At 52.4% G+C, this 11928-nt stretch overlaps 1 protein-coding gene and 4 non-coding genes across 5 annotated transcripts; 1 reads left to right on the top strand and 4 right to left on the bottom strand.

The window, feature by feature from the left end:
• Nucleotides 1-5417: 5417 nt before the first annotated feature.
• BORCS6 (BLOC-1 related complex subunit 6) lies at nt 5418-7509 on the top strand. Its single transcript, NM_001194556.2, has one exon. It carries the CDS (start codon nt 5518-5520, stop codon nt 6589-6591), a length of 1074 nt encoding a protein of 357 aa, NP_001181485.1. The 5' UTR covers nt 5418-5517; the 3' UTR covers nt 6592-7509.
• A 483-nt stretch (nt 7510-7992) lies between these two features.
• On the bottom strand, nt 7993-8066 carry TRNAI-AAU (transfer RNA isoleucine (anticodon AAU)). The gene has a single exon. It is a non-coding gene; the product is annotated as a tRNA-Ile (tRNA).
• Nucleotides 8067-8424: 358 nt separating this feature from the next.
• Nucleotides 8425-8498, bottom strand: TRNAT-AGU (transfer RNA threonine (anticodon AGU)). The gene has a single exon. It is a non-coding gene; the product is annotated as a tRNA-Thr (tRNA).
• A 219-nt stretch (nt 8499-8717) lies between these two features.
• On the bottom strand, nt 8718-8799 carry TRNAS-GCU (transfer RNA serine (anticodon GCU)). Its single transcript has one exon. It is a non-coding gene; the product is annotated as a tRNA-Ser (tRNA).
• A 441-nt stretch (nt 8800-9240) lies between these two features.
• Nucleotides 9241-9312, bottom strand: TRNAW-CCA (transfer RNA tryptophan (anticodon CCA)). The gene has a single exon. It is a non-coding gene; the product is annotated as a tRNA-Trp (tRNA).
• Nucleotides 9313-11928: the final 2616 nt, after the last annotated feature.

The raw sequence follows: 11928 nt of genomic DNA, 5'->3' as shown, positions 1-11928 counted from the left end.
TTAATATGGATATCCCTAGGTTTTTTTTTAAAGCCCTTCTACTGGATGGACATGCAGATTATTTCCAGTGCTTTGCACTGTGGCCAGTGTCTTTTGAGTGCCTCCTGTGCACCTTTGTGATGGTCTCTTGTTGTCCTCTAGGGGACATCTAAAGAAAGACATGGCAATGGTGAGTACAAGTATCTAGAGAAAGACATGGTAATGCTGGGTACACGCAGGTAAACGGTCTATAGACATCACCAAAAATGCCCTTCTAAGTGGTGGACAGTTTACACTCCCACAGGCCATAATGAAGGACACCCATTTTCCCACAACCATAACGCTGACTCCTACTCCTACTCCTACTGTTACCTGCGGGTAAGTCTGCAGCTATCCGGGGAACTCCGGAGTGGCAACTCTGCAGCAACCTCACTCCTCTGTCTTCTCGATGGCAATAATTCAAACGAGATAAAAGCAAGGATTTTGTTTTTTCTCAAGACGGAGTCTGGCTGCGTTGCTCAGGCTGGAGTGCAATAGCGCGATCTACAGCCGTGAGCCACCGCACCGGGCCAAAGGCAAGGTTTAAGGCAGAAGGGACAACTGATTTTAAGCAAAGTGATAGTTTATTACAAAAGACAGTTCACTTAGAAGAGGACCAGGCTGGCGACTTGAAAAAAATCAAGTGCCCCTTCCTTTTCTTTAGAGTTTTTACACCCTCTACCTTTTCCGGAACGCTCTGTCTCCTTTTGTTCTTCCTCTGAGCCGGCTGTGGTTTAATTGTCGCAGGCGCAGTGGCCTGCCGGCATTAGGAAGAGACCGCATGCGCAGTGTGTTTACCGAAGTCCAGGGCATGCTCTTTAGGATCAATTCTCCCTTTCTGGTCCAGCGCCCCCACAGGAAGGTTAGATGCTGATCAAATTCAACCATTTTGCCTTTTCACTGCACATGCTTAAAACCTTACTGCACAGGCTTAAAACATTATAGGGGTGATGACTTGCTAACTCCAGGTGTTTTCTCTGTTGCAAGACTCCTCTCATTCCCGGCGCCAGCGATGGCCATTTATTATCTCACACGGATAGTTAGTTGTATGCCCGCCTGTCCTTCACTCGATGAGAACCAGACAGCTCTGGGGTTCTTCTCTTGTCCTGCTCGTTATGTAAGAGGGACAGATTTCTAATCGCTCGACCATGACTTGACAAATGCCCAACATACGGGGAGGCCCTCTTTCCTGCCCTCATGTCTAACTACCTACTCTAACACTACAAAGCATCCCCAATAGATCGGCTTTTCTACTCCCCAAAACACCAAAGCTCCCCACAGCTCCTACACTCATGATCTCCCCTCTTCTCTGAGAAAGAGCAGAACCAAACGGGGGGGTCTTTTTTTTTTTTTTTTTTTTTTTTTTTTTTTTTTTTTTGAGACGGAGTCTCGCTCTGTTGCAAGGTTGGAGTGCAGTGGCACAATCTTGGCTCACTGCAACCTCCGCCTCCCGGGTTCAAGTTATTCTCCTGCCTCGGCCTCCAGAGTAGTTGGGATTACAGGCGCCCGCCACCACACCCGGCTAATGTTTTTGTATTTTTGGTAGAGACGGGGTTTCACCATGTTGGCCAGGATGGTCTCGATCTCCTGACCTCGTGATCCACCCACCTCGGCCTCCCAAAGTGTCGAGATTACAGGCGTGAGCCACTGCGCCCGGCCACTAATTTTTTTTTTTTTTTTTTTTGAGACGGAGTATTGCTCTGTTTCTCAGGCTGGAGTGCAGTGGCGCGATCTCCGCTCACTACAAGCTCCGTCGCCTCCCGGGTTCACGCCACTCTCCTGCCTCAGCCTCCCGAGAAGCTGGGACTACGGCCGCCCGACACCACGCTCGGCTAATTTTTTTTTTTTTTTTTTTTTTTTTTTTTTTGTATTTTTAGTAGAGACGGGGTTTCACCGTGTTCGCCAGGATGGTCTCGATCTCCTGACCTCGTGATCCGCCCGCCTCGGCCTCCCAAAGTGCTGGGATAACAGGCATGAGGCACTGCGCCCGGCCGCTGATTTACATTTTTAAAGGATCATTCTGGTTCTCTATTGAGAATAGACTGTAGAGAGGTGAGGGTAGAAGAAGTGAGGCCATTTGGGAAGCAACTTCATTTACCCAGGCCAAAAATGATGGTGGTTTGGACCAGGGCAGAAACAATGGTAAGGATGAGAAGTGGTCAGATTCTGGATGTATTTTCGAGCAGAACCAACAAGATTTCCTAAAGGATTGGGCATAGATTATGACAAAAAGAGGAGTCAAGTACAACTCCAGGGTTTTTGGCCTTAGTCACTGGGAAGATGGAGTTGCCATTTACTGAGACAGAAGTCACCGTAGGAAAAAACAAGGTTTTGCCGGGGAGGTGGTGCGATAGGGGTGGGGCAAGGAACCAAATCACAGGAAGGATAAAGGTGGGGCTATCTTCAGGCTGGCACGGGATTTCAAACGCTCTCAGAATTCATGCCTCTTCATCTTTCGTCTCTGGTTCTCTTCCTTATCAGCCTCATTCTTTCCTTCTACAGACAGTTATCTCCTGGACATGAAAGATGGAAAAACTGATACCCAGCTTGAGTTCTCAAGAGAACAGAAGGGCGTCTCACACTGTCCACAAAGATAGAAACAACCAACCAACACTGGAGGATTTTTACTGGTCATACCTTGGGTCATGTGCTCTTCCCTGCGCCAATCTGCAGTCAGAAGGATGAAGTACTCTAATTGGCCAGCTTTGGGTCACGTGCCTGTCCCTGGCTGTCATTGCACCAACAACTCAGGGAATGGAGAGTTGGGGAGTGAGGAGCTTCCCCTACACAGACAGAGGGTGGGTAGCCCATTTGTCCGCTAAAAACTGCAAGATACAGGCTCACGCCTGTAATCCTAGCACTTTGGGAGGCCGAGGCGGGTGGATCATGAGGTCAGGAGTTCGAGACCAGCCTGATCAACATGGTGAAACCCGGTCTCTACTAAAAATACAAAATTAGCTGGGCGTGGTGGCACGCGCCTGTAATCCCAGCTACTCAGGAGGCTGAGGCAGAGAATGCTTGAACCTGGGAGGCGGAAGTTGCAGTGAGCCAAGATTGTGCCACTGTACTCCAGCCTGGACAAGATAGCAAGAGTCCGTCTCAAAAAAAAAAAACACAAAAAACAAAAACAACAACTTCAAGGTACATCTAGAATGCATCCATCCACATCATGCTAGACTGAGCTACTATCACCTGGTACTTGGAACCACCTCCTCACTGGTCTACCGTCTCCCTTGCAAACATTTTCTACAACAGCCTATAATCCCTAAACATGAATCCCATCACATCACTCTCTTCCTGTGCTCAGTTTCCCATTCTCAAGGGAAGGCCTCCCATCTTCTAAAGAATATCTACCTACCCAGCCCAATATATGAGCTTTTCAGGTTGTGGTTGTTGTTGTTGTTGTTTTAGAGCAAAGGAATGACGGGTTTTGTCAAGCTGCAGGCGACTATAAGATACAGACAGCTGACAACTGTGGACTCCTCAGGCGTAGTGAAACAGTGAGCTACTATCATTAGGGTTGGCTGGCTAGGACCCTGGCAGGCACCCGGGGATAGTAGTGCTGGGAAGTTCTGGGGAGCTGCACTTCTGAATGTTGGCATGACACTGCCTCAAGACATCTCTCTATCCAAATGGAAAAAACCAACCACATCCTTTGTCAGCTAAGGAGAGTTAGCAAACTGTTTTTATTAAATACGGATGTCTGGTCGGGCACGGTGGCTTACGCCTATCATCCTAGCACTTTGGGAGGCCGAGGCGGGTGGATCACTTGAGGTCAGGAGTTTAAGACCAGCCTGGCCAACATGGTGAAACCCCGTCTCTACTAAAAATACAAAAATTAGTCTGGCGTGGTGGCGGGCGCTTGTAATCCCAGCTACCTGGGAGGCTGAGGTAGGAGAATCGCTTGAACCCAGGAGGCGGAGGTTGCAGTGAGCCAAGATCGCGCCACTGCACTGCAGCCTGGGTGACAGAGTGAGACTCCGTCTCTAAACAAACAAACAAATAAATAAATAAAAATACTGATGTCTCTGGGCTTTGGCTACGTGTTGCAATTTACAACCTTTCCAATGTCTGCTGCACCATTGCATTTAGAGGAAATCTCCATTCCCCAACAGGAACTGCAAGGCCCCCTGCATGACGTGGCCCCTGCTGCCTGTTCAGTTCCTTAGCTCGAAATCCTTCCCCTTACCTTGCGGATTTTGTTTTAGTCCCAATGTCTCCTGCCCTCTCATCTCAGTTTCTTGAATACGTCAAGACTTCTTTGTCTCTGAGAGGTAGCTCAAGTTTTCTTCCCTCTGCCTGGAGGGTGGCTGGGTCTTTTTGGTTCTTTTTAGTTAAAAGTCCCACCGAAGAGGTCTTTTCCTGACCCCTTATCTAAACTAGTGCCTACTCAGTTATATTCTCTTTTTTTTGTTTGTTTTTGTTTGTTTGTTTGTTTTGAGACGGAGTCTCGCTCTGTCGCCCAGGCTGAAGTGCAGTGGCCGGATCTCAGCTCACTGCAAGCTCCGCCTCCCGGGTTCACGCCATTCTCCTGCCTCAGCCTCCCAAGTAGCTGGGACTACAGGCGCCCGCCACCTCGCCCGGCTAGATTTTTGTATTTTTTAGTAGAGACGGGGTTTCACCGTGTTAGCCGGGATGGTCTCGATCTTCTGACCTCGTGATCTGCCCGTCTTGGCCTCCCAAACTGCTGGGATTACAGGCTTGAGCCACCGCGCCCGGCCTCAGTTATATTCTCAATCATAACACTTTATTTCCTGTATAGTACATATCAAAATTTGTGATCATTTCATTTGTTGAATATTTTACCTCGTGGCAAAATCACACGCCATCTTCCAAGGGGCGAGACCCCTCAATGTGAAAGGGGCAAGAGACACAGAACAAGAGTGGCAAAAGCATAGGAAAGTCCAGAGGCCGCTGCCTTGACCACAATGGATCGCTCTGAGCAGTTCAATGGTTAGGTCTGTTAACCAAGAAAGATAGAGCAAACCATTCACGCTCATGCTGGACTTCTGGTTTCCTCCTTCTTAGTTAAGTAGGTTCAACCCCGATGGTCCAAGCAGGATATGCCATTTCCATCCTAAGAACCTCTCTAGGAACCCCAAGTGGGCTCCCCACTTGGTGTTTTTGCTAAGCAATCACTGTGGGGGGGGGGTACAATTGCAGGCAGAAAAAATCTAAGCCCCACCCCGCGGGACTCAGAAATTTGAGGACCTTGGTCTTTAAGATCTGGCCCATCAGCTTTCAGAAAGGGCGGGGTGACGGGAGCAGCTGTCATCTCCTTCTCTCCACCCAGCCGGCGTTCACGTGTGTTCCGCTGTGCAGTAACAGCTCTTCTTCCGGGACTTCCTGGTCGCCACGACCAATCAAAATGCTTTTCCTGTCCTTACCATTGTCAGCCGCTGCCAATCGGCGCGCCTCTACCAACGCCCCTTAAAGGCGCAGCCACCGCCTCCGGAGCCGGGGCGAACCAATTCCTCGGTTGCGGCCCCCACCTGCAGTATGGAGTCGTCTCGGGGGCGGCCCGGGCCCGAGACGGACCTTCTGGCTGTAGCGGAACAGCAGGCCGCAATCTTCGGCGGCGGACCGGGCCGAACGTCCTCTGAGCCGCCCTCAGGCCTCCGGGTGTCCGGGGAGGAAGAGGCCGAGAACGTTGGGGGCGCGAACCGCCACCCCAGGACGTCCCCGAAGACGTCAAGCTGCGGCGTCGTCCACCGGCCGGAACGGGAGGCTCTCGAGAAAGAGCCCGGCCCTCAAGGGACGCCGTCTGGGGCCGGGAGCCTCAGTGGGGCGCCGGGTGCAGAGCACGAACCGTCCCCGTCCTTCCGGCACAAGGACCCAGCGCCGCCCGAGGGCAAGCCCGCCTCCGGGAGGGACTGCCGTCGAGGGGGACCAGGCGGCGGGATGGATGTTGAGCAGCAGGAGGAAGAGGACAACGACGAGGAGGCGGCCGCGGGCGGCAGAGCCAGCCGCTCGTTCTCCAGCCGCCTTCAGGACAGCCGCAGCCTGGACGGGCTGAGCGAGGCGTGCGGTGGCGCCGGGTCCTCAGGGAGTGCCGAGTCCGGCGCGGGCGGCGGACGCCGCGCCACCATCTCCAGTCCCCTGGAGCTCGAGGGCACAGTGAGCCGCCACGGCGACCTCACCCACTTTGTCGCCAACAACCTGCAACTCAAGATCCGTCTGAGCGGCGCCCCTCCACCCCCGCCTTCTGCCCCTGCGCGGCCCTGCCCAGCGCCTGCACCCACACCCACACCAGCCATTCCCCCCATCGACCCCGAGGTGCTGCGGGATCTGGAGCGGTTGAGTCGGGAGCTGGGAGGCCGGGTGGACCGTCTGCTTCGCGGTCTGGGTGGCGCGGTGCAGGAGCTGACGGCGCTCAGCGTGGGCTGCATCCAGACCTACCGCGACGCTGTGGACTCCTTAGGTGAAGCCGTGGACATGAGCATCAAGGGCATGTACACCCTGCTGGCGCGCTGCGAGGAGCTGGAGCGGGCTCTGCAGCCGGTTCAGGGGCTGGCTCGCCAAGTCCGGGATATCCGACGTACTCTGGAGGTGTTGGAGGCCCTGTGCAAGTGACCAGGAGGACAGGAGAGGCCGGGCCTGGCCAGGGCAGGGCCCAGCAGGACCCTAAGGACTCTTCAGGGAGTCCTGGTGGGAAGTGCCCACTGAGGGGAAGCCTGTGTGTTGGAGGCTCTTCCAGATGCGTTCAGCTGGCCCGCGCCCACTCGCTGGGCCTTAGGCTGGTGTATATGGGGAAGTTGTAACGGCTTTCCTGGTGGGAAGGGATGTTGCTCTGCTTTTATACAGTTGGCCATCTGTAGCTACCCTGTTCTTCCCAACTCTCCTCCCTAGCTAGAGCACCAGCCCTGGGAACACAGGGCTTTAGGTCTGCTTCAAGGTGAGGACGTGACTCCCACATATAATCAGGAGAAAGGGACAGAGGAAGCCCCAGCCCCCACTGTGGCTATCCTGACTTCAGTGGCCACATCTCAGGTGCCAGGGGCTGTGGGAGCTTGAGCCGTCCTTGGCCAAACACACCGCAGGCAAGGATGCACCCCTGCGGATGGATAGCCTTCTGCTTCTGCCCTCTGGCCCTCTACCATACCACTTCCCCAGCCAGAACCGGGGTGCAGCTAGGAGGAATGGGTTGCACGGCGGAGGTGGGTGAGGTGGGAGGCGTCTCACTGCTCTCAGGGTTCAGGTAGAATGTTGCTGGTTTTGAAGCCCACCTGTTGTGGAGTGTTCTCATCAGTTTTGGCTTTCTGAGATTTTGTGGAATTAAAGTGCTGCTGCTGCGAAGGCTGAGGCTGAGTCTGTGTGGGGTTGCAGTGATTAATAAGCCAAAGCAATGGGAATGAGGGTCGGTGTTGTTCACGCAGCTCCTTTGGGGCTGGTGCTGGAAGTGGGGTGGGGGTGGGGGTGTCTCAGGCTCCGTGGGGAAGGATATGGTTCCTGCTCTCAAGCATCTGGTCTGAGGGGAAATGTGAGGACACAGATCATCACTCACAGGGGCCCAGAGATCCGGTAACCACAGAAACGTAAAAACAAAGTGCTCTAGAAGAGAAGGGGAAGAAATTGTCTTCTCAGGTCCTGATGAATAGGCAGGGACTGGGTGGATTGGACGGACATCTTACCTCTGGAGGAAGACTGGGAACACTTGTCAGCTCCATTCCTGACCATTCCCACACTCTGCAGATCAGTGTCACGTGGTTTGAGACAAATTAGTCCCAAAGCCTTTTGTTTACAATTCATACAGTAAGTTCAGGAGCCATATATTATGGCCATTAAGATGCAGAAGCATAGATCATGAAACAACCCGGGTTTCTCTCAATCCCTTCCTCTCAAGACACACCCACATTTAGAATGTGCTCCAAAACACTTCCTCTTCTGGGATTGGAAATGTTTCGCTGGTTTTCACCAGTGATGTTGTTTGGCTCTAAAACAGTGCGGAATGCCGCTTTTGAAAAGTTTCAACTATGGCCCGTACGGGGATCGAACCCGCGACCTTGGCGTTATTAGCACCACGCTCTAACCAACTGAGCTAACCGGCCAGCTGTTAAGAACCGCTTGAAATAAAGTTATTTAGTTACAATACTGTTCAGTCCTCTCGTGATAAACCTTTAGTTGTGGGACTTCTTTGTCAGAAATGAAAACAGAATACAAAAACTGACTGAGCACCTAGACGAGTAACAAGTCACAGTACTGGCAAGTACAGATGATGCGACTGGGGTAGTTGCAGGTCGAGGCGCAAGTACACTGTGCACGAAGAGCAAAATTCCCAACAGCGTGTCGCAGATGCACCGAGAGAAGACAGATGATTATGTGAATAAACCATACAGGCTGGAAGTTATGAGGCTCTGCAACTCTCCTCGCAATGTTTAATGTTGGCAAAAGCGTGGGGAAACACTTAGGCACCGCTGGGATTCGAACCCAGGATCTCCTGTTTACTAGACAGGCGCTTTAACCAACTAAGCCACGGCGCCGCCGGAAGGGCGCCTGGGATCTTATTTCCTTGGCCAGGTCAGCTCAATTGCACAGCATGAATACAAAAATGTCACAAAAAGTCGGCCGCCTTGGAAAATGCGGAAAGGATGGAAGCAGCTGGGAAAGACACGAAAACCGAATGGAGTGACTCGGAGTAACAATAGAAATCCTAGTTTGGTATTACAAAACTTGAGCTCAGACCACAGGGCTTCCGTAACCGACGAGGATGGGATTCGAACCCACGCGTGCAGAGCACAATGGATTAGCAGTCCATCGCCTTAACCACTCGGCCACCTCGTCTTCGGATAGCTCGCGGTGTACAGACAGCCCTCCGCATCTCACATCTCTGGGACCTGAACTTCCCGCAAGTGGGGTTCGCCCCTGTCGCGAAGGCTGCGCATTTTGAAGGAACCAGCTCAGCACTGGAAAGAGGACTCACAGATCGTAGACCAATTTCTCCCATGCGTGATCGTCCGAACCTCCTCCCTCTGCTGAGAGGTCTAGAACTCCTCCTGTCCTGAGGAGGCGCGTTATCCGCCCAGAATTATGGTACCCGGATCCATCGCAAAAACCCCCGCGAGAAGGTTGGGCTGCCCAGACGGGGTGGCCTCGGAAATTCGTGCCAGAAACCCCTCCCCTTCAGGACCCAAGAGGATATTGGTTCTTCAATGACCTGAACGCTGAAGCTCGACCGTAGTTTAAATTAAGGGGAGTTAATAAAAGTAGAAGAAAAGCATTCGCTGACCCCGACGTGATTTGAACACGCAACCTTCTGATCTGGAGTCAGACGCGCTACCGTTGCGCCACGAGGTCGGCCGGCCATTCGGCAGCTCAGTTCTCCCCATGACCACTGTGCCCCCAGGAGGCCGGGGTCATTGATCGAGGCATGAATGGGCACCTAGGGCTTTCCTGTCCCTCAGAACAGCTGCGGGATCGTATCTGCGCTCGCCGAGCGGCCCTGTAGGGCAAGTCGGGCGGGTGGCACCCCAGGGCAGTGACTATGGAATCCACGCTCAGCGTCCTGCCAACGCCCAGATAGAGAGTCCCGAGCTACTTACAGCCCAGCCCGGGTCGACCTGCCTGGAAACAGATGGAAGGATTTGAACCAGAAGGAAAGTGATGGAGCAGTGCCAGAGCCTAGGGCACCTGAAGGGGTGAGAGACTTGCTCCCCCAGCAGCGCGTCTCCTCCCCTGCTGCACTTTTACAATCGTCTGCGGAGCCTTTGAATGTACCCATGCACAACCCCCGGGTTCGGAGGTTCTGATTTAAACGGTCCAGGGAAGAGTTCTGGCATCGAGATGTAAAACTTTTGAAAAATATCGGTATTTCAGCTGTTTAAGGGCACATAAATATTGTCTATAATTTTATGAGTTTTGACAAATACATACACCTGCGCAAATCACAACTCTTTAAAAACATATAGGACATTTCCCTTGCTCAAGGTTCTTACATGTCACTTCTCTACGGATCCCCACTCCCTTCCCAGAGGCAATCTCTGTTCTAATTTTGACCACCACAAACATCAGTATTTCTTTTTTTTTTTTTTTTTGAGACGGAATTTCGCTCGTTTCCCAGGCTGGAGTGCAATGGCGCAATCTCGGCTCACCGCAACCTCCGCCTCCCAGGTTCAAGGGATTCTCCTGCCTCAGTCTCGCGAGTAGCTGGGATTATAGGCATGCACCACCACGCCCGGCTAATTTTGTATTTTTAGTAGAGACGGGGTTTCTCCATGTTGGTCAGGCTGGTCTCGAACTCCCGATGTCAGGTGATCCCCCGGCTCGGCCTCCCATAGTGCTGGGATTACAGACGTGAGCCACCATGCCCGGCCAACATCCGCATTTTTTTTTAAGCTCCCCGGGTGAGACAAAATTGGGAACTTCTGAAGGGAGACACCTGGAGCTGAAAGAGGCCCCAATTGTTTTTTCTTTTCTTTTCTTTCTTTTCCTTCTTTCTCTTTCTTTCTGCGATGGAGCTGAAAGAGGTCTCAATTGTTTTTTTTCTCTCTCTCTCTTCTTTCTCTCTCCTTCCTTCTCTCCCTTCCCTCCCTCCCTCCCTTCCTCCCCTCCTCCCTCCCTTCCTCCCTTCCTCCCTTTCTTTCCCACCCTCCCTCTCTTTCTCCCTTCCTTCCTTCTGCGACGGAGTCTTTCTCTGTCGTCCAGGCTGGAGTGCAGCGGCGCGACCTCGGCTCACTGCAACCTCCGCTTCCCGGATTCAAGCAACTCTGCCTCAGCCTCCCAAGTAGCTAGGATTACAGGCGCCCGCCACCGCGCCCGGCTATAATTTTTGTATTTTTAGTGGAGACAGGGTTTCACCATGTTGGCCAGGCCGGTCTTCAACTCCTGACCTCGTGATCCGCCCGCCTCAGCCCCGCAAAGTGCTGGGATTACAGGCGTGAACCACCTCGCCCGCCTATGTTTCTTGAACAATGAAAGGAGTTCAACAGGCTGAGATGCCACAAGAGGTCATGCCTGTATCTCATTCCTTCCCATCCAAGCCAAATTTCTACACAGTGGCTCTTTCGAAAGTTATCAGGGACCACAGAGATGTCAACGCCCACAGGCATTCTCAGGCCTGACCTTAACTGACTCCAGGCAACGTCTTCTCCATGAGCCTCATTTCCCATGGTTGTCTTGACACTAGTTTGCTGGCCCTTCCTAAATGGCTCCCCGCTCCAGTCTCTTTTTCTTTTTAAAATTTTTTTGAAACGGAGTCTCAGTCTGTCGCCCAGGCTGGAGTGCTACGGCGCATTCTTGGCTCGCCGCTTTTCCGAGTAGCTAGCTGGGATTACAGGTGTGGTGCCGGCTAGTTTAATTTTTTTTTCTTTCTTTCTTTTTTTTTTTTTTTTTTAGTAGAGACGGGGTTTCACCAAGTTGGAGAGACTAGTCTTGAACTCCTGACCTCAGATGATCCACCCGCCTTGGTCTCCCAAAGTGCTGGGATTACAGGCTTGAGCCACCTCGCCCATCTCCAGTCTCCTTTTTCTGTTCTCCCTGTAAATCCTGGTTTTCCTCGGGTAAGGTTTTCTCTCCTCATGCTACACATGTTGCACGGATTCAGCTATTTCCTGCGTGCTGAGGACTCCTGAATCTGGCTCCCACCTCTGGACTCTGATGTGTAGTGCCTCCTGATACCTTCACTTGACCCTGCCATACTTCCTTCCCGTCTTTCTGCACTCCCAGAGAGTGGCCAGGCCCAGGCTGGGGGATGCATCCTTGATTCTTCCTTCCCCCTTCCGTCTTACTTCCAGTCACCACATCCTGTCAATTCTATTTCCTCAATTATCCCCCTGTCAATCGTCCTTCCCCATCCCACTGACAACCCCTCAGCCTCTCTTGCTGGATTATTGTAGCGGACTCCTCTCTAATTTCCCTGCCTCCCAAATAGTCAGAGAATCGTGGTTTTTTTGTTTGTTTTGTTTGTTTGTTTGT

This window comes from Macaca mulatta, chromosome 16 (genome assembly GCF_049350105.2).
Source record: "Macaca mulatta isolate MMU2019108-1 chromosome 16, T2T-MMU8v2.0, whole genome shotgun sequence".
NCBI classification, from domain to species: Eukaryota; Metazoa; Chordata; class Mammalia; order Primates; family Cercopithecidae; genus Macaca; species Macaca mulatta.
Note: the sequence above shows the minus strand (reverse complement) of the source record. Positions and strands in the feature narration are given on the sequence as shown.

Bases quoted from the DNA above. Each gene is read 5' to 3' on its own strand.
- BORCS6 (NM_001194556.2), top strand. From the start codon at position 5,518: ATGGAGTCGTCTCGGGGGCGGCCCGGGCCCGAGACGGACCTTCTGGCT.